The sequence below is a fragment of the Arvicola amphibius genome, chromosome 14 (assembly GCF_903992535.2).
Source record: "Arvicola amphibius chromosome 14, mArvAmp1.2, whole genome shotgun sequence".
Taxonomy (NCBI): domain Eukaryota; kingdom Metazoa; phylum Chordata; class Mammalia; order Rodentia; family Cricetidae; genus Arvicola; species Arvicola amphibius.
Genome location: NC_052060.1, coordinates 6,428,842 through 6,450,596, shown reverse-complemented (window position 1 = coordinate 6,450,596; position 21,755 = coordinate 6,428,842). Strand labels below are relative to the sequence as shown.

Below are 21,755 nucleotides of genomic sequence, written 5' to 3'. Positions count from 1 at the left end.
CTAGAGATATGTGTCCAGGATGTTTTCATTAGTGATGATGGATTTGTGGAGATGCCTCCACATTGCTATGGTTCTGATTCTTTCTGAATACCCACATAAGGTCAGGTGTGTTGGTGCACACCTGTAAGCAGTTCCAAGTAGTCGGGAGACAAAAGTAGGTAGATTCAGAATTCAAGATCATCTTTGGCTGCATAGTTTGAGGCTGTTCATGTTTACATGTGACCATGCCTCAAAACATTTTTTTCCCAAAACCAGCATATACTAGTATACTTCCTTATGATGTAAATAAAGAAACAAACAATCTTAACACTTAGAAAATTGCCAGTGACACTTTTGTATGTGAATACAGGTGTGCACATTCATGTTACAGTGCATATGTGGTTAGAGGACAATCTCGGGTTTAGAACTCATTTTCCTGCTGATTTATCTCAGCACCGAAGGCAGAGGCAGGTGGGGTCTGTGAGTTTGAAGCCAGCCTTGTCTACAGGGCAAGTTCCAGGACAGTCAGGACTACACAAAGAAACCCTATCTCAAAAAAAAAAAAAAAAAAAAAAAAGGCCTCATCTTCCTTTGCTTGAGGCAAGTTCTGTTTATTTGGGGCATCTGCAAGGCTGTCTGCCCTGTAGGCTTCTGGGACAATTCCATTTCCATGTTCTCTACCTCCCATTTCCCTGCAGGAGCACTGGGATTATAGACACATGCTACTATGCCTAGCTTTACATAGGTTCTGAGGATTTGAATACAGGCCCTCGTGTTTGTATCCCTAGCCACCTCTGCATTTCTTTGCTGCATTTTTATATTGCATTAGTTGATGGAGTGTGATAAGGATATCTGACACAGCTGTTATCCTCCTAATTGTAATTTTTGTTTGTTTTTTCCTGTAGGTGCTGTGAGGAGCAAAGGTCCTGTTGTTCAGTATACACAGGACCTAACTGGCACTGGAACCCAGTTCAAGCCCCTGGAGCCCCCACAGCCCATAGCTCCACCTGCCCCACCTGTTGCCCCTCCTCTTTCCCCACAAGCAGGTGACACTGAGTGAGTGCTCATCCTCCTTTTTACTTTGAATATTTTTCCCATACACAACTTCTGAATCCTTAACTGTGTGTTCTCTTTTCAACCTCCCTAGAAGCTTAGAAAGCCAACTTGCTCAGTCACGGAAGCAAGTGGCCAAAAAGAGCACGTCATTTCGGCCAGGATCTGTGGGCTCTGGTCATTCCTCCCCTACTTCGCCCACACTCAGTGAAAATGTACCTGCTGGGAAACTTGGGATTAACCAGACATACAGGTAAGGAAACCTCAGACAATGTGGGCAGCTTGACAACATGGACTACTGTACAGGGTCCCCAAGGGAGAAACTTGGACTTGAAAAGAATAGTTAAATTAAGCCAGCTGGTGGCAGCACATGCCTTTAATTCCAGCATCTGGGAAGCAGAGGCAGGTGGATCTCTGAGTTCAAGGCCAACCTGGTCTACAAAGCTACAACCAAGACAGTCAGAGCTGTTATACAGAGAAGCCCGTCTTGGGGGGCGGGAGGGGGGAAGAATAGTTAAATTAGAAACCCCATGCCTGAGAAACACACTGTCACCAAAACTTTTTGAGCAAAACAGATGCTGGGCTGGAGAGATGGCTCAGTGGTTAAGAGCATTGCGTACTCTTCCAAAGGACCTGAGTTCAATTCCCAGCAACCACATGGTGGCTCACAACCATCTGTAATGAGGTCTGGTGTCCTCTCCTAGCAGGCATATATGCAAACAGAATATTGTATCCATAATAAATAAATATTTTAAAAAAACACAGATGCTTTGGTAAGGACTAGACTCTACTCCATAACACAGATGTTCATTAGGAAAAGTCCTGTTGAACTAGAGAAGTGATCTGTCTGAGAAGAATAGGCAGGGGGTTTCATTGTCTAGGTTTGTTTGCCAAAGAAAGGATCTGACATTAATCTTTAGCATCCAGAGCACAGCTGCCTGGGTGCATTGGCACACACCTGTAATCCCAGCTCTTAGAAGGGTAGAGCAGAAGATTGGGAGCTGCAGGATACCCTGGGCCACATGATGATACCCTGTCTCCAAAAAAAAAAAAAAAAAAAAAAAAAGCGCCATATGAAAGATGAGAGAGGTGGCTTAGCCAGTTGGAGGAGGGATGATTGTACAGCAGAGTCCTGTTATCTTCTGGCCTGTTATCCTATGATCTGATAATTTCACATTTAATTTGCAGATCGCCTTTGGCCTCAGTAACATCTGCCCCAGCACCTGCAGCTCCTCCTGCCTTCCATGGGATGTTAGAGCGGGCACCGGCTGAGCCTTCCTACCGAGCCCCCATGGAGAAGCTTTTCTACTTACCTCATGTCTGCAGTCACACTTGTCTGTCCCGGGTCAGACCCATGAGGAATGAACAGTACCGGGGCAAGAACCCCCTGTTAGTACCGCTACTGTATGACTTTCGGAGGATGACGGCCCGGCGAAGAGTTAACCGCAAGATGGGCTTTCACGTTATCTATAAGACACCCTGTGGTCTCTGCCTTCGGACAATGCAGGAGATAGAACGCTACCTTTTTGAGACTGGCTGTGACTTCCTATTCCTGGAGATGTTCTGTTTGGATCCATATGTTCTTGTCGACAGAAAGTTTCAGCCCTTTAAACCTTTTTACTATATTTTGGACATCACCTATGGCAAGGAAGATGTTCCTCTGTCCTGTGTTAATGAGATTGACACAACTCCCCCACCCCAGGTGGCCTACAGCAAGGAGCGCATCCCCGGCAAGGGTGTTTTCATTAACACAGGCCCTGAATTCCTGGTCGGCTGTGACTGCAAGGATGGGTGTCGGGATAAGTGAGTTGGGTGTACAGGGTTTGCTCTCTGCCTCCAGCTTTATTACACTTGCCTTCTTTTTTCTCTTCATATTGCTTCCCCATCTTCCTTTCCTTCCTGTTTCAGCTACAGCTCTGCTAAGGCCACCATGAAAGTTAGGATATAAAGACTGAGTGTGGTGGTACATACCTGTAATTTTGACATTTGAGAAGCTGAGGCAGGAGCATCTTGAATTGTAGGCCAGCCTGGGCTTTGTAACAACTCTGAAGGTTGGGCTACATAGTGAGGTCTTTTTTATAAATAACAGAGAAGAAAGTATTGAGGTAAGGAGGCCAAAGTCTAATGCGGCCTCATGTAACCCTGGGAATGTTTGTTTCTTTCTCTGTTCCTGTCCCCACTTGTTCCGCTTTTGTCTCTCCTTTTCTTAAACTTTTGTCCCTTTGTTCAGTCCTTTGATCCTCTATATCTACTCTACACTTTCTGTATCTTCCTCTTCCTTTTTTTCTAAACAAAAACTGACATTGCAGTACCTTTTACCTTACCCCCATCCTTGGTTGCTGTTTGGTTTCTATTCAGAGCATGGAGGACTCCTGGGAGTCCTAGTGACTGAGGAGGGCGAGGCCTCGAGTGTCCCTGGCCAGAGGTTTCCATGACCAAGGTCTGTTTAAAAGTGGCTTTTAGCTTCACCTGGCCCACAGTAGGGCTTGCTTCATGCTTAGCGTCACCTGTGGACGTTGGAGCCTTTCTTTGTGTCTCACATTTCAGGCAGTCCTTGCCAACAAGGTCACTCACTCAGCAAGTACACCTCCTGGTCACACGTGGGGCACCTTGGGCATAGCAGAGCCTGGCCTGAGACAAGTAGCTGCTTCTAGGATATTTTAAGTTATGGACTCTGGACTCAGTTTTGCTTTAAGACAGTCTCATGTAGCTCAGGCTGGCCCAGAACTCATTATGTAGCTGAGGATAATAATTATCTCCTGACCCTCCTATCCCATGTCTCAAATGGTGGATTACAGATGTGCATCGCTGTGTCCAGCTGCCATCTTTCATGTATCTCATAGTCATGGCTCTATTGACACGCTTTTCTCTCTTTACAGATCCAAATGTTCCTGCCATCAGCTAACTATCCAAGCCACAGCATGCACCCCAGGGGGTCAGATCAACCCTAACTCTGGTTACCAATACAAAAGATTAGACGAATGTCTGCCCACAGGGTAAGTGGTTGGATTGGTGAGGTGCCTCAGATAGAGGAGTACATTCTGATTTTTCTATTTGTAAGAACCATTGGAAACCTGAGGATTATTCTGAGTGTGGTAATACATGATATGACTCCAAAATGATGCAAACCATTGCCTTTGGGAGGCTGAAACAGGAAGATAGTTTCAGACCCATCAGTCCAAAATCCTGTCTCAAAAAAATAACTGAGAATGATTAGATAGTTTCTAATAATTTTCTTATATAGAAAACTTAGAAGGATGTGATAGGATAGCTTGATTTCTAGGCTGGGTTGGACTATGCCCCAAGACCTTGTATGGGAAAAAAAAGAACTGGCACTAGCAAGATGTTCAACATTAAGAACACTTGTTCTTGTAAATAACTGGATTTGATTCCCAGTAGCTACATCGTCACTCCAGTTCCAGGGGATCTGATGCCCTTTTCTAATCTCCAAGGACATCAGGCACACATGTGATATGCAGACATGCATGCAAGAAAAACATACATATAAGATTAACTTTTTTAAATAACTATTAATTTCATAGCTGTGTAAATGTTCTGCTTATGACTTACTCTAACAAGTGAAATGTATTCAAAGAGAATAGGAAGTAATAAACAAATGAGAAAAAAAATGTCTTTTGTTGTCTAAAAAAAAAAAAAAAAGAGAGAATAGGAAGAACAAATTATAGGCCTTTGTTAACTTAAAATGGAAAGTTACTCCAGGCATTGGTTGTTACTCCAGCACTTAGAAGGCAGAGGCAGGCGGATCTCTGGGTTCGAGGCCAGCCTGGTCTACATAGCGAGTTCTGTCCAGGCTCCAAAATCCTGTTTGGGGGAGGAGGCAAGGTTATCCTTAGCTACATAGTGAGTTTAAAGCTAGCCAGCCTGCTCTACATAAGACCCTATCTCAAAAAAAGTAGAAATTTTAAAATATCAAAATACATTTTGGAAATGTTTAGTTTGTCACTGCAGTGGGTTAAATGAGAATGGTTCCCACAGGTTCTTAAGTTTGAAAGCTTGATTGAAATATTTGGTAAGGATTAAGAGGTGTGGCCTTCTTAGAAGTGGTGTGTCACTAGAGGTGAGCACTGAAGTTCTGGAATCCCACACCATTCCCAGTTATGTAGATGGAGCTGTGGGGCTGTGTCCCGCCACCCGGCTAGCTTTACACCTGAAATAATTACACGGAAACTGTATTCTTTTAAACACTGCCTGGCCCATTAGTTTCAGCCTCTTATTGGTTAATTCTCACATCTTCCTTTAACCCATATTTAGTAATCTGTGTAGCACCACAAGGTGGTCGCTTACCAAGAGAGATCTTAACCTGTGTCTGTCTTGGAGAGGAGAAGCATGGTGACTGCCTGAAGTGACTGCCTTCTCCCAGAATTCTGTTCTGTCTACTCCACCTACCTAATTTTCTGTCCTATTAAAGGGGCCAAGGCAGTTTCTTTATTAACCAATGAAAGTAACACATAGACACTCCTCCATCACAGTTAGAGCTCTGTCTGCCTCATACTTGTGGGTCAGATTTAAGCTCTCAACTACTACTCCAATGCTGTGCCCACTTAGTGCCATGTCCCACGATGATGGCCATGGACTCACCATAAAAAACATAAGTCCCAGGGCTGGCGAGATGGCTCAGAGGTTAAGAGCATTGCCTGCTCTTCCAAAGGTCCTGAGTTCTATTCCCAGCAACCACATGGTGGCTCACAACCATCTGTAATGGGGTCTGGTGCCCTCTTCTGGCGTGCAGGCATACACACAGACAGAATAGTGTATACATAATAAATAAATAAATATTTTAAAAAAAAAGAAGAAAAAAAAAACATAAGTCCCCAACTAAATGCTTTTCTTTTTTTGTTTTTTGAGATAGGGTTTCTCTGTGTAGCTTTGGAGGCTATCCTAGGACTCCCTCTGTAGACCAGGCTAGCCTCGAACTCACAGAAATCTCTGTCTCTGCCTCCTGAGTACTGGGATTAAAGGTGTGGGACACAACCACCCAGCAGATGCTTTCTTTTATGCGTTGAGTTGGTCTTGGTGTCCCTTCACAATAGTAGAACAATAACTAAGACAACCACTTCAATACATACCCAATCCACAAGAAACAGACTCTTTGGTTCTTTTTTGAGGAAGGTCTCTCTCTCTCTCTGTAGCCCAGGCTGCCATTGAAACTTGCCATCTACCTGGCTTGGCCTTCCAAGTGCTAGGATTATGAGCCTGCATCACCATACCTGGTAAAGATATTTCTGAATAAGCACAAATATATGTTACTCATTTACTTAAGACTATCCGTTGCACACTGTACTCTCTAGCCCCTTTCTATTTCTTTCCCTGTAAAGTTATTTGAAGGGTGTTTATATCCGTTACTTCCCAGAGCCATTTCTCCGTATTGCGGCCTACCTCTGAGGTTCTGGTGCAGGAGATGTGTTCTTGGCACCTTCTGCTGCTTTTGTTTGGCTGTCTTTAACCTTGAGCTCTCAGTTTCAGTCTTCTGTCTTCAGCTGTCCCTGGACACTTGGAAAGTAGGCCTTTTCCCCCTGGGGGTTTGATTTGTTTGTTTGTTGGACATGGCCTCACAGTCCAGGCCGGCTTCCAACTGATTATATAGCCAAGGATGACCCTGAACTCCTGGTCCTCCTGCCTCCACCTGAAGTGTTGGAATTACAGGCCTTTGCCACACAGCTGGCACATAGGACGCTTTCATTCCCTTGCATTTGCAGCACCACATTTATACTTTTTATAAGTATTTCTAACAACTTTGTAGACTCAGTTTTGGGGTTTTTTTCCTCCCTGAGTACTAGAGCCCTGTCAGTCTTCCACACACATTGTATCACCAGACACTGCATAGTTCAGTGCTACAGAGTAGCCACTGAAGACATTGTGAAGAATGAATAGATGATGATACTTAGTGTAGTTACTCTGAAGTTTCCAGTGCTGGTAACAAAAACACTTTTGCTTTTTTCTTTCTCTTTTTTTTTTTTTACTGACAGCTTGGCATAGTAATGCATGGGTTTGAGCCCAGCCTGGTCTACATAGTGAGTTCCAGGACAGCCTTAAAAAAGCATTGTACAGGGCTGGAGAGATGGCTCAGAGGTTAAAAGCATTGCCTGCTCTTCCAAAGATCCTGAGTTCAATTCCCAGCAACCACATGGTGGCTCACAACCATCTGTAATGGGGTCTGGTGCCCTCTTCTGGCCTGCCGACATACACACAGACAGAATATTGTATATATAATAAATAAATAAATATTTTTAAAAACTAAACGAAAAAAAGAGCATTGTACAGACGTTACAGTTTTTCTATTTTCTTTCAGTATATGTAATGTTGGCTTCTGCTTATCTTCTGTACCTATTTCTAGATGTCAGTTTTTTATTACATTTATGGGGTGGGAAGAGGTATGTAGAGATCAGAGGACAACTTGCAGGAGTTTCTCTCTCTCTCTCTCTCTCTCTCTCTCTCTCTCTCTCTCTCTCTCTGTGTGTGTGTGTGTGTGTGTGTGTGTGTGTGTGTGTGTGTGTGTGTGTGTGTGTGTACCTTGTAGGATCCAGGGATTGAATTCAGATCATCAGACTTGGCAATGGGTGCTTCTACCCACTGAGCAAGCTCACCAGCTCCTCTTCTATTAGTTGAAATAATCTATAAATTTATAGCTGCAGTTTGACTCACCTCATTGTTTGCTTATCTTTTCTCCAAGGAGTGGGCATTCTGACGGTCACATTGTGCACTATACTGTTGGCATTCTGACAGTCACATTGTGCACTATACTATAGGCATTCTGACAGTCACATTGTGTGCTATACCATGGGCATTCTGACAGTCACATTGTGCACTATACTATAGGCATTCTGACAGTCACATTGTGCGCTATACCATGGGCATTCTGACAGTCACATTGTGCACTATACTGTTGGCATTCTGACAGTCACATTGTGCACTATACTATTTTGTTTTTGTTTTTGTTTTTTGTTTGTTTTTTGAGACAGGGTTTCTCTGTGGCTTTGGAGCCTGTCCTGGAACTAGCTATGTAGACCAGGCTGGTCTCGAACTCACAGAGATCCGCCTGCCTCTGCCTCCCGAGTGCTGGGATTAAAGGCGTGTGCCACCATCGCCCGGCTGCACTATACTATTTTGAACATCTCTGTGAATCACTTTCCCTTCTGAATTATGTTCCTGGTCTTATTTGCAAATGAGTCCAAGAACATGGGTGGTTCATTCTCTAAATCTAGTCACTTAGGTCATTCCCTACTTCATATTCTTATGACAGGTTTTACGGCTTTTAGTACTCTAGTGACTGTCATTGATTTTATTCTACCTTCCTAGGGTTTATGAGTGTAACAAACGCTGCAACTGTGATCCAAACATGTGCACAAATCGGTTGGTGCAGCATGGACTACAGGTTCGACTACAGCTATTTAAGACACAGAACAAGGGCTGGGGTATCCGCTGCTTGGATGACATTGCCAAAGGCTCTTTTGTCTGTATCTATGCAGGTTAGTAATGAAAGAGGAGGTTATTGCTCAATGGGGCTTGGGACATAGTAGTTCAAAGCAAAGTTGAACATAGCAAAGTGCTACTGGGCTTGGTAGCATGTGCCTATAATCTAGGTACTCAGAAGGTGAAGGCAGAAAATTTGGGAGTTGGAGGTAGCCTGGAGTACATACCCAGACTCTGCCTTAGAAAAATAGTGTTTGATGGGCATTGGTAGCATACACCTATAATCTGGGCACTTGGGAGACAGAGCCATGTGTTCAAGGCCAACCTGGTCTACAGAGCTAGTTTCAGAACAGCCAGGGCTACACAGAGAAGCCCTGTCTCAAACAAACAAAAAGCGTGGTGTTTGAGCAATGCAACTGAGCTCTGAAGAGCAGTGTGTGCTTAGTGTGCAGGAGACTTTGGATTCAGTCCTAGCACTACAGAAGAGGGAGTGGATGGTCTGATGTTTAACTGAGAGTAAGAGGAGACAGGAGCTTCTCCTGTAAAGACATGCTAGGTGATGTACCCACGTAGGCGGACCAGAGAGAGTTAAAGGTGCTTCATAAAAACGGTGAAAGGGAGCCGGGCAGTGGTGGCGCACACCTTCAATCCCAGCACTTGGGAGGCAGAGGCAGGCGGATCTCTGAGTTGGAGGCCAGCCTGGTCTACAAAAACTAGTTCCAGGACAGGCTCCAAAAGCTACAGAGAAACCCTGTCTCGAAAAATAAACAAAACCGTGAAAGGGAATCAAATTTTGGCTATTGTTTCTTCAGTGAGAAACCTCATTTAGATCCCGTTTATTGTTTTCTCCAAGAGATATTTTAACATAGCTAGGACATGTTGGCGATAAACAAAAAATGAGAAGGTCTAAGGGCAATGTGACAGGTTGTAGTGACAGTGCTTTCATGGTGAAGACAAGGGTGGCATCCAGAGTGAGCACATAGCACAGGGTTTGCCCTCTGAGTAGGGTTACTGATGAAAACCTTTCAATTCTCTTCATTCTTAGGCAAAATCCTGACAGATGACTTTGCAGACAAAGAAGGCCTGGAGATGGGTGATGAGTACTTTGCAAATCTGGACCACATTGAAAGTGTGGAGAACTTTAAGGAAGGATATGAGAGTGATGTCGGCAATTCCTCTGACAGCAGTGGGGTGGACATGAAGGACCAGGAAGATGGCAACAGTGGTTCAGAGGACCCTGAGGAATCCAATGACGACAGCTCTGATGATAACTTCTGTAAGGATGAGGACTTCAGCACCAGTTCAGTGTGGCGTAGCTATGCTACCCGAAGACAGACCCGGGGTCAGAAGGAGAATGGACTGTCTGAGATGGCTTCCAAGGATTCCCGCCCCCCAGACCTTGGGCCTCCACATGCTCCTATACCTCCCTCAGTATCTGTAGGGGGCTGCAAACCACCTTCATCTGAGGAGACTCCCAAGAACAAGGTGGCCTCATGGCTGAGCTGCAACAGTGTCAGTGAAGGTGGATTTGCCGACTCCGACAGCCGTTCCTCCTTCAAGACTAGTGAAGGTGGGGGAGGCCGCGGAGAGGCTGAGAAGGCCTCTACCTCAGGATTGAGCTTCAAGGATGAAGGAGACAATAAGCAGACTAAGAAAGAGGTAAGAAAGGACTGAACACGCTTTTTTTGTTTTCTTTTTCTCAAGACAGGGTTTCTCTGTGTAACAGTCATAGCTGTCCTGAAACAAGCTCTTCCGCCTACCTCTGCCTCCCACGTGCTGGGATTATAAATGTGCATCGCCACCACCCAGCTGGCTGAACACTCGTGAGAGCAGCCACCCCGCCCCACCCCCAGGAAAACTTTTACTTTTTAATGCATGGTTCTGAAGTTTTAAAGCTGCATCTGGTGATGGCCATCCTCGCTGGAGGACTCCCAGGACAGTGTAAGGTGTCGCATGGCAAGAGTCAGGGAACATGTGTCTGTGTTAAGAGCAGTGCCTTGTAACCTTGGTGCAAATGGAGATTGAGTTGTGGGGGGGTCACCTCGGTCAAGACTCCATCTCAAACCCAAAGCAATAAATAACTGAAATAGTTAGGGTTTGTTTCATTTTGTTTTTCATTACTGTTTTTAGATAGGATTGCACTACAATCCAGGTTGGCTTGAAATTTGCTATTACAAGTATATCTTTGATGTTGAAACATTCCCCATTACAGGCAGTAAAACTGTTGGGTCCATGGAACACTGCTCACGATGCTGTTACCCGTGTTATGTTATTGGGGAGGATTAAAGGGCCTTGCCAGGGGAGTATTCTGATGGAATGACTATTGCTGTTAGGTTACAGAGTGGCTCCCCCCAGCAGCCCTCTTCAGTGGCCTCTTACCGCATTATGCTAATGTTGTCTTTGGAAGTCTTTTGTTACCTTGGGCCATGAAAGCATTTAACCCTTCACTTGTTCCTTCCCAGGGCCCGGATGACCGGAACAAGATGTCAGTGTAAGTGCTTGCTCTGGATTGTGCAGTCTGCCTTCTCCTTTCACACTTACAAAAGAATCAGCCAGTAACTTGACCCCTCTCATTCTTTGCCTTCCCATCAGAGTTACTGAAGGCTCTCAGAATTATGGACACAATCTTCCTGTGAAGTCTGAAGGGCTTCGCCGACCATCTAGTAAAACTTCTGTGCCCCAAAGCCGACGACTTGTGGCTTCCACTCAGTCAAACCCTGATGTGAGTGCCTTCTTTTATTTAGTCCAAGTAAAGGAACATGTAGTAGCCTCACCTCAAGTCATTCACTAGAATGACTATCAGTTAAGCCTCTTATTTCTTTGGTCTTGACTTTTCTACCTTGCTCTCCAACATCTAACCATCGTCATCTTGCAGTTGCCATAGCCCATTTTGCCAAATCCTAGGTAAAAGCAAGAACTTGAAGCAGCCTTTCTTCCTCCTCTCCACCGTTGTCTCCCCAGGACATCCTGACACTGTCCAGCAGCACAGAGAGCGAGGGGGAGAGTGCGACCAGCCGAAAGCCCACTGCTGGCCAGACTTCAGCCACCGCCGTTGACAGTGACGACATCCAGACCATCTCTTCTGGCTCTGAAGGCGATGACTTTGAGGACAAGAAGACCTCGTCCGGTAGCCTGAACATGTTTGGGGAGTAGTAGGAAGAAGCAGGAAAGTCGGGAACAGTTGTTGTTGTTGTTTGGTTTTTCCAGACAGGGTTTCTCAGCTATGGAGCCTGTCCTGGAACTAGCTCTTGTAGACCAGGCTGGCCTCAAACTCACAGAGATCTGCCTGTCTCTGCCTCCCGAATGCTGGGATTAAAGGCGTGCGCCACTCACACCTGACTAGTGATTTAGGGTCTTAGCCTGAGATCTAGCCTAGCATATTGCTATTCCTGAACTGAGCAGGCTGGGTTAAATGAAAGTGATAGAATGTCTGATCATGAGTTGGGATAGGTCTCACCCCCCCCCCCTTTTTTTTTCTTTTGCTTTTCAGGTACAGCAAAGCGCCAGGTGGCAGTAAAATCAACCCGAGGTTTTGCTCTTAAATCAACCCATGGGATTGCTATTAAATCAACTAACATGGCTTCTGTGGACAAGGGGGAGAGCGCACCAGTTCGTAAGAACACACGCCAGTTCTACGATGGTGAAGAGTCTTGCTACATCATTGACGCCAAACTTGAAGGCAACCTAGGCCGCTACCTCAATGTGAGACTCTTGACCACTTCTAAGTGCAGGGTTGTGTATGCCATTGCTCTCAAATTCCTAATTCTTTAAAGATACTAAACAAACCCACTTTTGTTTATAAGTTGATTTCAAAAAATAAGGTAGCTTTCTTTGAAAACATCAGTGACGTGCAGTGGGGTGGAGATCAGATGTCATTTTCTTGTCATTCTCACAAAGCCAGATGTTTCCTTGGTCAAGTGACTGTCATCTTTGTACTACAGCACAGTTGCAGCCCCAACTTGTTTGTCCAGAACGTCTTCGTGGATACTCATGATCTTCGCTTCCCCTGGGTGGCCTTTTTTGCCAGCAAGTAAGAGGGATAATGAGGAAGGGGTAAATTCCATGGAAATTCTGGGCAGGGACACCTTCCTTTGTGGCTAGGCTTCACCTTTTATCTTCTAAGCTCTACTTCCAAGTGCCTGTGCTACCACATCCCCATCCTTTTCCCTCCTCAGGAGAATCCGGGCTGGAACAGAACTTACTTGGGACTACAACTACGAAGTGGGCAGCGTGGAAGGCAAGGAGCTGCTGTGCTGCTGCGGAGCCATTGAATGCAGAGGGCGTCTCCTGTAAAGGGAGACCCTTGGACAGGGTCTTCCTGGCTGTTGAACTCTGACCCCAAGTCTCTGGTCTAGCTACTCTCCAGTTCCTAGTAGATAGAAATGGGGATTCTGGATCAGGACTCTCCCAGTGTGGTGCTAGCAGGCACTAGGGTGGGTAGATATGACCACTCTAGCCTCAGCCTGAGGTCCTTCCGATGTTCCCGTGTTCATGAGTTTCATGGGCTGTATGTCTGCCATCCCTATCCTGTGTGGTTTCATGATGAAGATTGTGTATCTTCTCTCCTCAGTCCCCATCGTAATCTCCCAGGGAGAGGTCATTTTCCCAGTGGGCAGCTGTCTTACACCTCCATTTTATTTGTGTAATTTTTAGCAAAAAAAAAAAAAAAAAAAAAAAAAGTTACATAACCACGAAGAAGGCCTAAGAAAACTGTCCCCTTTCTCAGTTCTTAATAGTCTGACACACTGTCATGTTTTATTTAACCTTTAATATACTTTAATTAAAAAAAACCATTAACAGTACATTTTGGTCTGAAATGGTCCCTCGCCATAATGCCAGGTCCTAGCTGTAGTTCTGGCTTTATAACTGAAACTCCAAATGTTCAATAAATAAGAGAACTAGTTGCCGTTCTACTCCACGCCAGCTTGTCTTAGCTGGAGGGAGGGGAAAGAAAGGCCAGAGAAAGGAGGCAGTGACATCCTGGAACTGGTCCCTGGGGTGGGGTGAGGGGCATGTATACCCTCCTTCACTTAGTTAACTTGTTATAAAGGAGAAAAAGTTAAAAGTAGCTCAGCTTTCATTTTTGGCTTGAGCTAGGGTACTTAGAAAGGTGGAACCTTGGTCCAGCTTTGGCAGAATGAGGCCCAGAGATGGGACAGTAAGGCACAACCCTGGCTTAAAGTCAGGGAGTCAAAGGCAAACAGCTAGCTCCAAACTCTTCAGAATAAGGAATGTGAGTCTTAACTCCAACCCTCAGAGTGGAGAAAGGTTTTCACAAAGCAAGAGAAAGGGTAGCCTGGAAAACAGGGAAGTAAGACCGTTCCCCTCTCTAGCAAAGGATATGACCAACCTTCTCTCCCTGAGATAGGCTGGTTACAGTTAGGTGACAAAAGAGTAAGAGAGTCTGTGGACTCCTCTCCTTACGCCCTTTCTCCCCAGAGCTCAGGTGTCCCTACAGGGAAGGCTGGCTAGTTTCTTGGCTTCATGTATTAATGTGGGAGGCAGCTAGGACAATGGTTCAGTCATTCTTAGGATGATTGTTATTGAGGACGGGGTGGCCATTAGCTAGGAGCCGACTCTTTGCTCCTGCCCCAGCTGCAGCCTCCTCCCCCTCTGAGCTCTCTGTTTCTTCTCGGTCACTGCGTTCATCTTCTACCAACTGTGAAAAGGACAAAAAGGGTTATGTATTTCCTGCTAGCCCCCAGAACCTCACACTGTTTCAGAAGCGTTACTGGCACAACAGTTTGGAGGATTTGGGGTTGAGAGTGCCAAGGTCTACAAAGGGGAGGCAGCCCTCCTCACCTTTCCAGTTATGAACTTGTGGACCATGCGCAGAATGAAGTAGGCCCAGAAGATATGCAGCATCTGTAGCACTGCCATCATGGCATTGAAGAAGTAATAGCCAAAGAAGGCAGGGTAGAGCTCCAGGGGGTATACCAGTGTGCAGTGTAGGATCCTAAGGAGTTAAGGGAGAGTGGTTACGTGGAGCTGGGTGAAACAAGAGAGAAAGGCAAGAAGAGCCAGCTGCCTACTCACCAGAAGGGCATGATAACCAGTCGCGTCATGATGAAAACGATGGCGAAGACAATGAAGAGGTTATTGCAGGTGTTCTTCCATCCCGCGTAGTTAAACATCTTGGCAGACTATAAATAGTCCATCTATCATCATGGGCCCCCGACTCTCCCGTACACATTAATTATATGTGTGTGGTTAGCAGCACTGGCTGTGCCCTCCCACCTCAGTACCAGGAATATCAGTGCCCTCTCCAACCCCTGAAAGACTAGAGGAACAAATGAGCCTGCACTGAGACCTCTACTGTGAGGAAGCCTAACCTCCAGAAGGTAATCAGAGGAGTCATGCAGAGCCAAGATGAGAGTCCCTGCTCGGACATAATTGGCAAACCAGGAGAAGCTGAGGAGAATGATGGTGGCCACATGGTGAATGATCTGTTCCTTAAAATCCTGCAGGAAAGATGCAGGCTTCAAGAGACTCTTCCCTGTTCATTGTTCACACACACAACCCAAACTTTGTTCCCAGTATCCCAGCAGCTGTCCAGATCTCTGAGAAGTCCTGATTCCAGGGTCTCATCTGGCCCTTGGACTTAACTGCACAGCCTCTTCACCCACCTTACGCTTGACATCGGAGGCAATGCTGAAGAGCAGGGACCAGTAGAAGGAGAGCTCGATCATGTAGTACCAATACTGAGAAGGGACGATGCTCTGGGAGAGGAAAGAGCTGTCAGGGATCCCAGATCAACTACCTCTAAGGGGCTCACCTCCAAACTCACCCCTGCTAGCCCCTCAAGATACTCTGTTGTGTGAAGAAACTCTTAATAATGGGTGTTGTGTGCTGTAGTCCACTCCTCATACCTGTATGGGGTATCCCTCCCAAACTTTCCTCAAGTCATAGAACCAGGGTTTCTGCAAAGAGATTAAAGAAAGAACTCAAATCCTATTGCCTTACCCCATCTTGACATAGGATGTGTCCCACATCTCAGTACTCACATCCATAGTGACAGCCATGCCAGCAACAAAGGCAATTAGGTAAAATGTGAATCTCCAACTGCAAGAGGAAGCAGATCTGGCTAGGTAGGATCAGCAGCTTCCACTGCCCCCAAACACCCTCTTAAGGTACCCTTACTTCTGCATACCACAGCCCTCTCCTCCCAGCAAGAAACAACAGAACTGTGCCACCCAGCTTCCCTTGCCCCAGTTCCCCCCACCTGGCTTCTCGGAACTTCTTGAGAAGGCTGGGCCTGTCCTGGTTGCGGCGGCGGCGGAACCAGCGTTCTATCTGGCGGCTAGAGAGCCCGCTCTGCCGAGACAAAAGCTCTACCTCCACCTAAGCACAGTGAGGCCATCACATTCAGCCGTCAAATCGGCAGCGTCCCAACTCTGCCCAACCTCACCCGGTAACAACCCACCAAGTCCCCGCCTTCCAGAGCTAGCATTTAAACCCTGGCCCACCCAAACTCAGCAGCTCCCAGCCAGGGTCATCTGCAGCTCATACCTGCTTGGGCTGCGTGCCACTGGTCAGGTAGAAATGCTCTAAGGTGACATTGGGAGGGGCCCGTAGTCGGGTTTTCTCCTTCACATTCAGGAGGGCAGCCAGGGGCGTAGCCACATAACTGGGGAAGGGACATGAGAGAGAGGTGTCCGGCTCCCTTGGAGCACTCCTAACCCCTAACGGGGAGGACCACAAGTTCAGGCATCTTAATTTTGGGCCTCAGTTTCCCAAGTTTCCTGGCAACCCCTTTCCTCTAGCCTCCTGGCTGCCCACAGCTGACAAAGCTGCCTATGTTCACTATTGACCAGGCGAAGAGGAGGCGGGCACAGGGTGAGAACAACCAGCTATTGAAGGAAAGGGCTGGGGGTGCCGAGGCCTCAGGAAGACAATGGTGCCCTGGGGGAGGGAGAGCAGGCAGCAGGGAGCTGGGTGCAGAGAACGCCAGTGTCCAGAACTAAGTATCAAGAGACCAACATGAAGCCTGCTAGGCTGGCTGGCAGTCAGAGAAGGTGTGGGGCATGCTCACAGCTCAAAGAAGTATCGAACGACGAGAAAGACCAAGGCCAGGGGAAGTGTGATGTAGAGGTCTGAGGCTTTGGCATAGACACGTCCATCTCTGTCTTCTAGATCAGCCCAGGTTAAGTTCACAGGTAGCCATAGTCGGTCCCACCAGAAGTGGTCATACAATGTCTGGAGCATCCTGAGGGAGGGAGGGAGACACACGTGAGAGCTCTGCAGAAAAGAAAAGAAACTTGGTTGTCAAAGAAATGGGACAGGGACTCAGCCTGGGACTCTGGGTTTGGTTACTTGGCCTTGGAACAAACTGCTTTCCTCCCCTGACTCAGTTTCCTTATCTGTAATAGGAAATCAGTGACTTTCAAGTTCCAGCATTTACAGTTTGTTGCAACCTTAGGTGATGCTGATACCACAAAGGCCTGATCCCCTGGGGAAAAAAAACAAAAACAAAAAACCCACTCATTTCTTAATTTCTTATCAGTCTATCTTTTGGCTCTCAACCTGGAGGACAAGCAAGACCCAGCCAAGGAAGTCATCCAGGTTGACTGGGCATGGTGGAACATGCCTTCAATCCCAGACTCAGGAGGCAGAGGCAGGTAGGGCCATAGTGTCCAGGACAGCCAGGGCTACATAGTGACCCTTAGCTGGCCAGCAGATCTACAGGAGATAATGAAACAGAGGTACTATCCCCAAAGAACAGTGAGCATCAGACACCTGCACACAAGACTGACACTCCATGCCAAGGCATTCAGTCTCTACAAGTGAGGCTGTTCAGAAGGGAAGTGAGAAGTACCGACAGTGTCAGCGCTGAGGACAGGGTCTGGACAGCAAACCAAGACATCTGGCCAAGTGACCTATTTTCCCTCTTCTTCCTCCTCGTTCTCCTTTATTCTTTGAGATGGCACCAATGCAGTGCAGGCTGGTCTCAAACTTATGGCCTTACTGCCTCAGCAGCTCAAGCAGCCCAAGTGCTGAAATGACAAGCTCACCACCACGGCTGCCATAACCTATTTCTTTTCTTTTTTTTCCTTTTTCCTTCGAGACAGGGTTTCTCTGTAGCTTTGTAGGCTGTCCTCTTGTAGACCAGGCTGGCCTCGAACTCAGAGATCTACCTGCCTCTGCCTCCCGAGTGCCGGGATTAAAGGTGTGCGCCACCACCGCCCGGCATTAATAGCCTATTTCTTACAAAGGCTCATCCAGAACATTAAAAACCTGTCTGCAAGGGAACCAGTCAACATCCTCAAGCCAGGAAAGAGCTGCTGCCTTCAATTTCCCTCCTGCCCTCCACAGAAAGATGAAAAACAGTTTGGAACTGAACGCCAGGATCCAGATGAGGCAGGGGACAGTCTTTAGCAGCTGCTCAGGAAATTCTAAGACTTGCGGAGTAGGGGAGCCACGGAAGGCCCCACCTCTCATCCTCCTTGAATAGAGAGAAGAGGTGGCAGCATTCAGACTGACCTATGGACTGGGCGCTGTGACAGGTGGAGAGAGAGCAGGAGCTGGAGGGTCAGTGTGAGCGGAGGCACCAGGCTCTGAATTTCAAGTGGAGCTGGCGCAGGAGGCGGACACCTCAGCCCACAGCTGAGCTGGGCTGGGCTCTGACTCTTTCAACAGCTCCGCCTCCACCCTCCACAGAAGCACTTGCGAAATCCCCTCTCTGCCTGTCACGGGTCAGTCAGTATTCCAGCTTGAGGACTTTACCCTCTTGTCCCCACTCCTGGTCACTGCTCTTTCGGATGAAACCAGAGGTCAGCATAGATGATAAAGGGTTTTCAGCTCCACACACATCCCATCACGCATTCCAGGCCTCGCCGTGGAGGGCAGTGTCCCTTCCCACTCCACCTTAGCCTGAATAAATATTTAATTTGTTGAAAAGAGATGGGAGCCTCTCAAAGTGAACAAAACTAAATGTAACTGCCCACACAAGCACACATTCTTCCTAGAGAGAAGCAAAAAACTGACCATGGAAGGGGAAGAGCAGCAAACCAGACTAATGGGGCAGTCTGCACACCTCCATCTCTTCCCTCCCCATCTTTTGGTTTAGCCAGATAGGAGTGGGGACCAATACCTGACCCTGTCATCTGACTACCTTGTTTCGCGGGGCCTAACTTCTCCAGTGAAACCTAAATTCCTAGCCTTGGGCTATCCCATCACATTTAGTAGGGTGTTTTCTTGTTAGAGCCTCTAGAGGGTTAAGGATTCAGAGGACTAGCAAAGGGCCTGCAGGGTGGGTGGAGCCTCTCTCCTGGACTCCAACAGCAGAGGAATGTCTAGTGCCTTTCTTATCCCTACAAAGAAGGTAAGAACTAGGGGCTGGGGGTGGGGCAAGTGGGTATCACAGAACGGCTGAGGGAAAACACTAGAACAGACCAGACCTCCTCCACCCCGTGTGTGTGTGTGTGTGTGTGTGTGTGTGTGTGTGTGTGTGTGAGAGAGAGAGAGAGAGAGAGGGAGGGAGGGAGAGACTAGGGGTGAGGGCCAGTGGGGGCTGCACGCCAGGCTTCAAGCATACTGTGATCAGAGTCCCTGCTGTCCTGAACAGCAGAGAAGCTGCCCCAGATCCAGCAGGAAGGGGAAGAGGCTGGGGTTTCCAGCCAGTCTCTTACACATCTCCCCAGAACCAGTCTGCTCCCTGCTACACCCCAGGTGGCATTGGCACCAGCACACCGAGATAAGCATCCCATCAACATCAGGCCGAGGAAAGGCAACATTCGGCCCCCTTGTCCCTAAGGGTAGATGGAGTCTTGATTACACCTGCAGCTTTTCCACTCACAGAAATTATGCCACCTGCACACACAGAGAGATACGGTGTATGTGTTCATCTACTGGTCTCCCGCCCCGCACACCTGCCTCAGACACAGACACCACGCTGGAGAGGGGCCAGTGCAGCAGGGATTTCACAGGCATTATGTGACTCCCAACTGGAGCAGGTTCTACCTGGCTCCAACCTTCTCTCCTCAAACTGACCCACAGCCTCTCCCAGCAAATGAAAAGGGGTGGGAGTCAGGAGCCAATGGAGCCTGCAGGCCCAGAGGGATGGAGGGTGTAAGTGTGGCCTATAAGAAAAACTTCTCAGACTCAATGGGATAACAGTCCTAGTGACTCTCTGTGCAGAGAGATTAAAAAAGAGAGGTTCCCACGGGCTCCCGGGTCTGAGAAATCATAAGACGAAGGAGGTCTGAGTACTCTTTCTTGTTGAAAACTTTCTTTGCAGGGAGCATTAGCTGGTCATGGACTTCTCTCTAGCAGGTGAAGAACAATGGGTGAAGTCAAATGGTGTGTCGCTGCTTCAGGCTACTACTGCACCAGCCCAAAAATATGGGTCAGATTCTGGCAAAGATGGGGGTGTGAGGTGGCAACCATGCGACCCCAGGCTTCATGTGGCCTAGAGCTTGTCTGAGAAGTTCACAAACTCCACCCCCCAACCCAAACACGTTCTAAGAGTGTGGCCCCCAGAGACAGGGAGAAGCCAGCAGGAGGTGAAAGAGGTATGGGGCAGCAATGGAGACAAGGATAAATATACACACACACACACACACACACACACACACACACACACGTGCGCGCGCACATCTTAAAAAATTAAGTGCTGTGTGGCCAGGACCAGGACCTAAGGAACAGTGCTGCAGAATTGGTCCTTACCCTCAAAGGCCCCATCACAGTGCAGTCAACAAACTTGAAGCTAGTCACCTCGGCTCTGGGATGGGAAGTGACTTCTTTCCCCAGCTCTAACATAAACAGAAGTAATTGCCTGCAGGAGGCCTTCCCTAATTCAGTTCTCCAGGAAGACCGCCTCACTCCAGACCTCACGATGCTTAGGACCTCCCTGACTGCTGAGGCTGGCAACTCAAATAACTGAGATCTGGTTCGGATGCCAGGAGCGCGTCTTAGGCACAGGAACACTCCCAAGCTCATGCCAACGATGAATGTCACGCACCTGCCCTAGCAAACTAGCTCGAGGGCCTCTGAGCCTGTAATTAGCAAGTTGCCACCCGTAAAGCTAGTTTCACCAGCTGCTCCCAGAGCTGGCCACGCACACCCCATAACGGTACAGGAATCTTAGCCCTTTGGGGCCAGGACAGAGCAAGGCTGCTCCTTCCTGTTTCCCGTTCGGCACATGGACGCTCTTAATCTCTCTTCTGGGATGGGCAAAAGGGGCCCTGCTGAGGCGGCGGCGGCCACAGCAGCAGCACCAGCAGCAGCACCAGGGGCCGCCACCGCTCCTCCCGGGCCTCGGGACGCACGCGGCCCACCAGGGGGTTCTCGCACCAAAGGTCGGCGTCTGTGGCTCGGGTCCTGGGCGAGCGCCGGGCTCCGGCCCTTACCTGTTGCCCCGCAGGCCTTCTCCCCGCCAAGGCCCCAGCCCGGCCCGGCGCGCTCGCTCCCGCAGTGCTCGGCCCGCCCTCCGGCAGGCCGGCCGCCATGAGCCGGTGGAGTCCCCGGCGCCTTCGAGCTGAGCCCCGAGCCCCCGCGCCTGCCGCCTCCTCGCGGCCCCCACGACCCCTGCGCACGCCGCACAACTCACTCGGTGGCCGGTGCAGAGCTGGCCGGCCCGGGCCGCTGCTCCGTCTCCTCTCCGAGCGCCCGGCCCGTGCGCACTGGCTGGGCCGGGTCCTCTCCTCCCCCTTCCGCCGCCCGCGCTCCCTCCCTCCTTCCTCCTCTGCCCGCCGAGCCCCGCGAGCCCAGGCCGAGCCCAGCCGCAGAGGGAAGGCCCCGCGTGCGCCGAGCCGAGCTGGGCGTGGGGCCGCGCCCGGGCGGGACCAGAGCCCCGGAACCCCGCGCTGCGCCTGTGGAGGCCTCGGAGCCCCGACGGGGCGGGTGGCTCCTGCGCTGTCGGCCGCCCGGGTCTCTGGGTGGCGCGGAGCCTGCCCACCGGGAAGGGGCTCCCAGCCGGCTGCCTCTGCCCCACCCCGCGGCCCTGCTGCGGTCGACGGCCTCAACCCGGCGTGCAGCCCTCAGTTCCTCCCGGGTTGGGGTTGGTTGCCACAGTTCCCGCGCCCGGCCGCACTGCGCGGTGGGGGAGGGAGGGCGCAGCCGGGAGCCCGTCCAGGTGAAAGCCCTGCACAGACCCCGAGGCTCCCCGCGGGGAGACCCGCAGTACCCCAGTCCTGCTGGAGCCCGAACCTTTAGTAAAGTGTGCTTCCGTCTCCAGTCGACACGCCATGCTTAGCCGCGATCAGTGTCAAACTAGTTATCCCTTAAGTGGGCCCATAAAATTCGTGCTTCAAGGAGAGAGCGGTTTTGACTCGCATTGAGGACAGAACCTGAGT

The 21,755-nt window shown here is 48.8% G+C and overlaps 2 protein-coding genes across 9 annotated transcripts in view; one reads left to right on the top strand and one right to left on the bottom strand.

The window, feature by feature from the left end:
• Positions 1-13,265, top strand: part of Setdb1 (SET domain bifurcated histone lysine methyltransferase 1) — a 34,392-nt gene extending 21,127 nt beyond the window's left edge. For 4 of the 5 annotated variants that reach the window (XM_038310968.2, XM_038310971.1, XM_038310969.2 and 1 more), the window contains 12 exons: positions 885-1,035; positions 1,127-1,285; positions 2,221-2,835; positions 3,912-4,028; positions 8,350-8,519; positions 9,509-10,122; positions 10,926-10,954; positions 11,056-11,185; positions 11,425-11,590; positions 11,954-12,165; positions 12,405-12,493; positions 12,639-13,265. In XM_038310968.2, coding sequence (XP_038166896.1) covers positions 885-1,035; positions 1,127-1,285; positions 2,221-2,835; positions 3,912-4,028; positions 8,350-8,519; positions 9,509-10,122; positions 10,926-10,954; positions 11,056-11,185; positions 11,425-11,590; positions 11,954-12,165; positions 12,405-12,493; positions 12,639-12,756 — 2,570 coding nt within the window. In that variant the 3' untranslated portion in view covers positions 12,757-13,265. The remainder of the gene's footprint in view (positions 1-884; positions 1,036-1,126; positions 1,286-2,220; positions 2,836-3,911; positions 4,029-8,349; positions 8,520-9,508; positions 10,123-10,925; positions 10,955-11,055; positions 11,186-11,424; positions 11,591-11,953; positions 12,166-12,404; positions 12,494-12,638) is intronic. The other variant, XM_038310970.2, reaches the window with a different exon arrangement.
• Positions 13,212-21,155, bottom strand: Cers2 (ceramide synthase 2). 4 transcript variants are annotated; one of them, XM_038310983.1, is made up of 12 exons: positions 17,944-18,843; positions 16,777-16,912; positions 16,496-16,669; positions 15,973-16,090; positions 15,686-15,804; positions 15,468-15,525; positions 15,333-15,383; positions 15,090-15,182; positions 14,796-14,924; positions 14,500-14,606; positions 14,266-14,419; positions 13,212-14,122 (listed from the first exon to the last, which is right to left on the bottom strand). In XM_038310983.1, exons 3-12 carry the CDS (start codon positions 16,666-16,668, stop codon positions 13,982-13,984), a joined length of 1,143 nt encoding a protein of 380 aa, XP_038166911.1. In that variant the 5' UTR covers position 16,669; positions 16,777-16,912; positions 17,944-18,843; the 3' UTR covers positions 13,212-13,981. The 4 variants fall into 4 exon arrangements, with proteins under 4 accessions (XP_038166911.1, XP_038166909.1, XP_038166910.1 ...); XM_038310981.1 differs by lacking the exons at positions 16,777-16,912; positions 17,944-18,843 and adding an exon at positions 21,011-21,155; XM_038310982.1 differs by lacking the exons at positions 16,777-16,912; positions 17,944-18,843 and adding an exon at positions 20,811-20,953.
• Positions 21,156-21,755: the final 600 nt, after the last annotated feature.

Excerpts from the sequence above, each read along its gene's own strand:
- Cers2 (XM_038310981.1), bottom strand. The coding sequence starts at position 16,668 with ATGCTCCAGACATTGTATGACCACTTCTGGTGGGACCGACTATGGCTA. Across the intron at positions 15,384-15,467 it reads GCATGGCTGTCACTATGGAT|AAACCCTGGTTCTATGACTT; the intron begins GTGAGTACTGAG and ends ATCTCTTTGCAG. Across the intron at positions 15,183-15,332 it reads GGGAGGGATACCCCATACAG|AGCATCGTCCCTTCTCAGTA; the intron begins GTATGAGGAGTG and ends TTCCTCTCCCAG.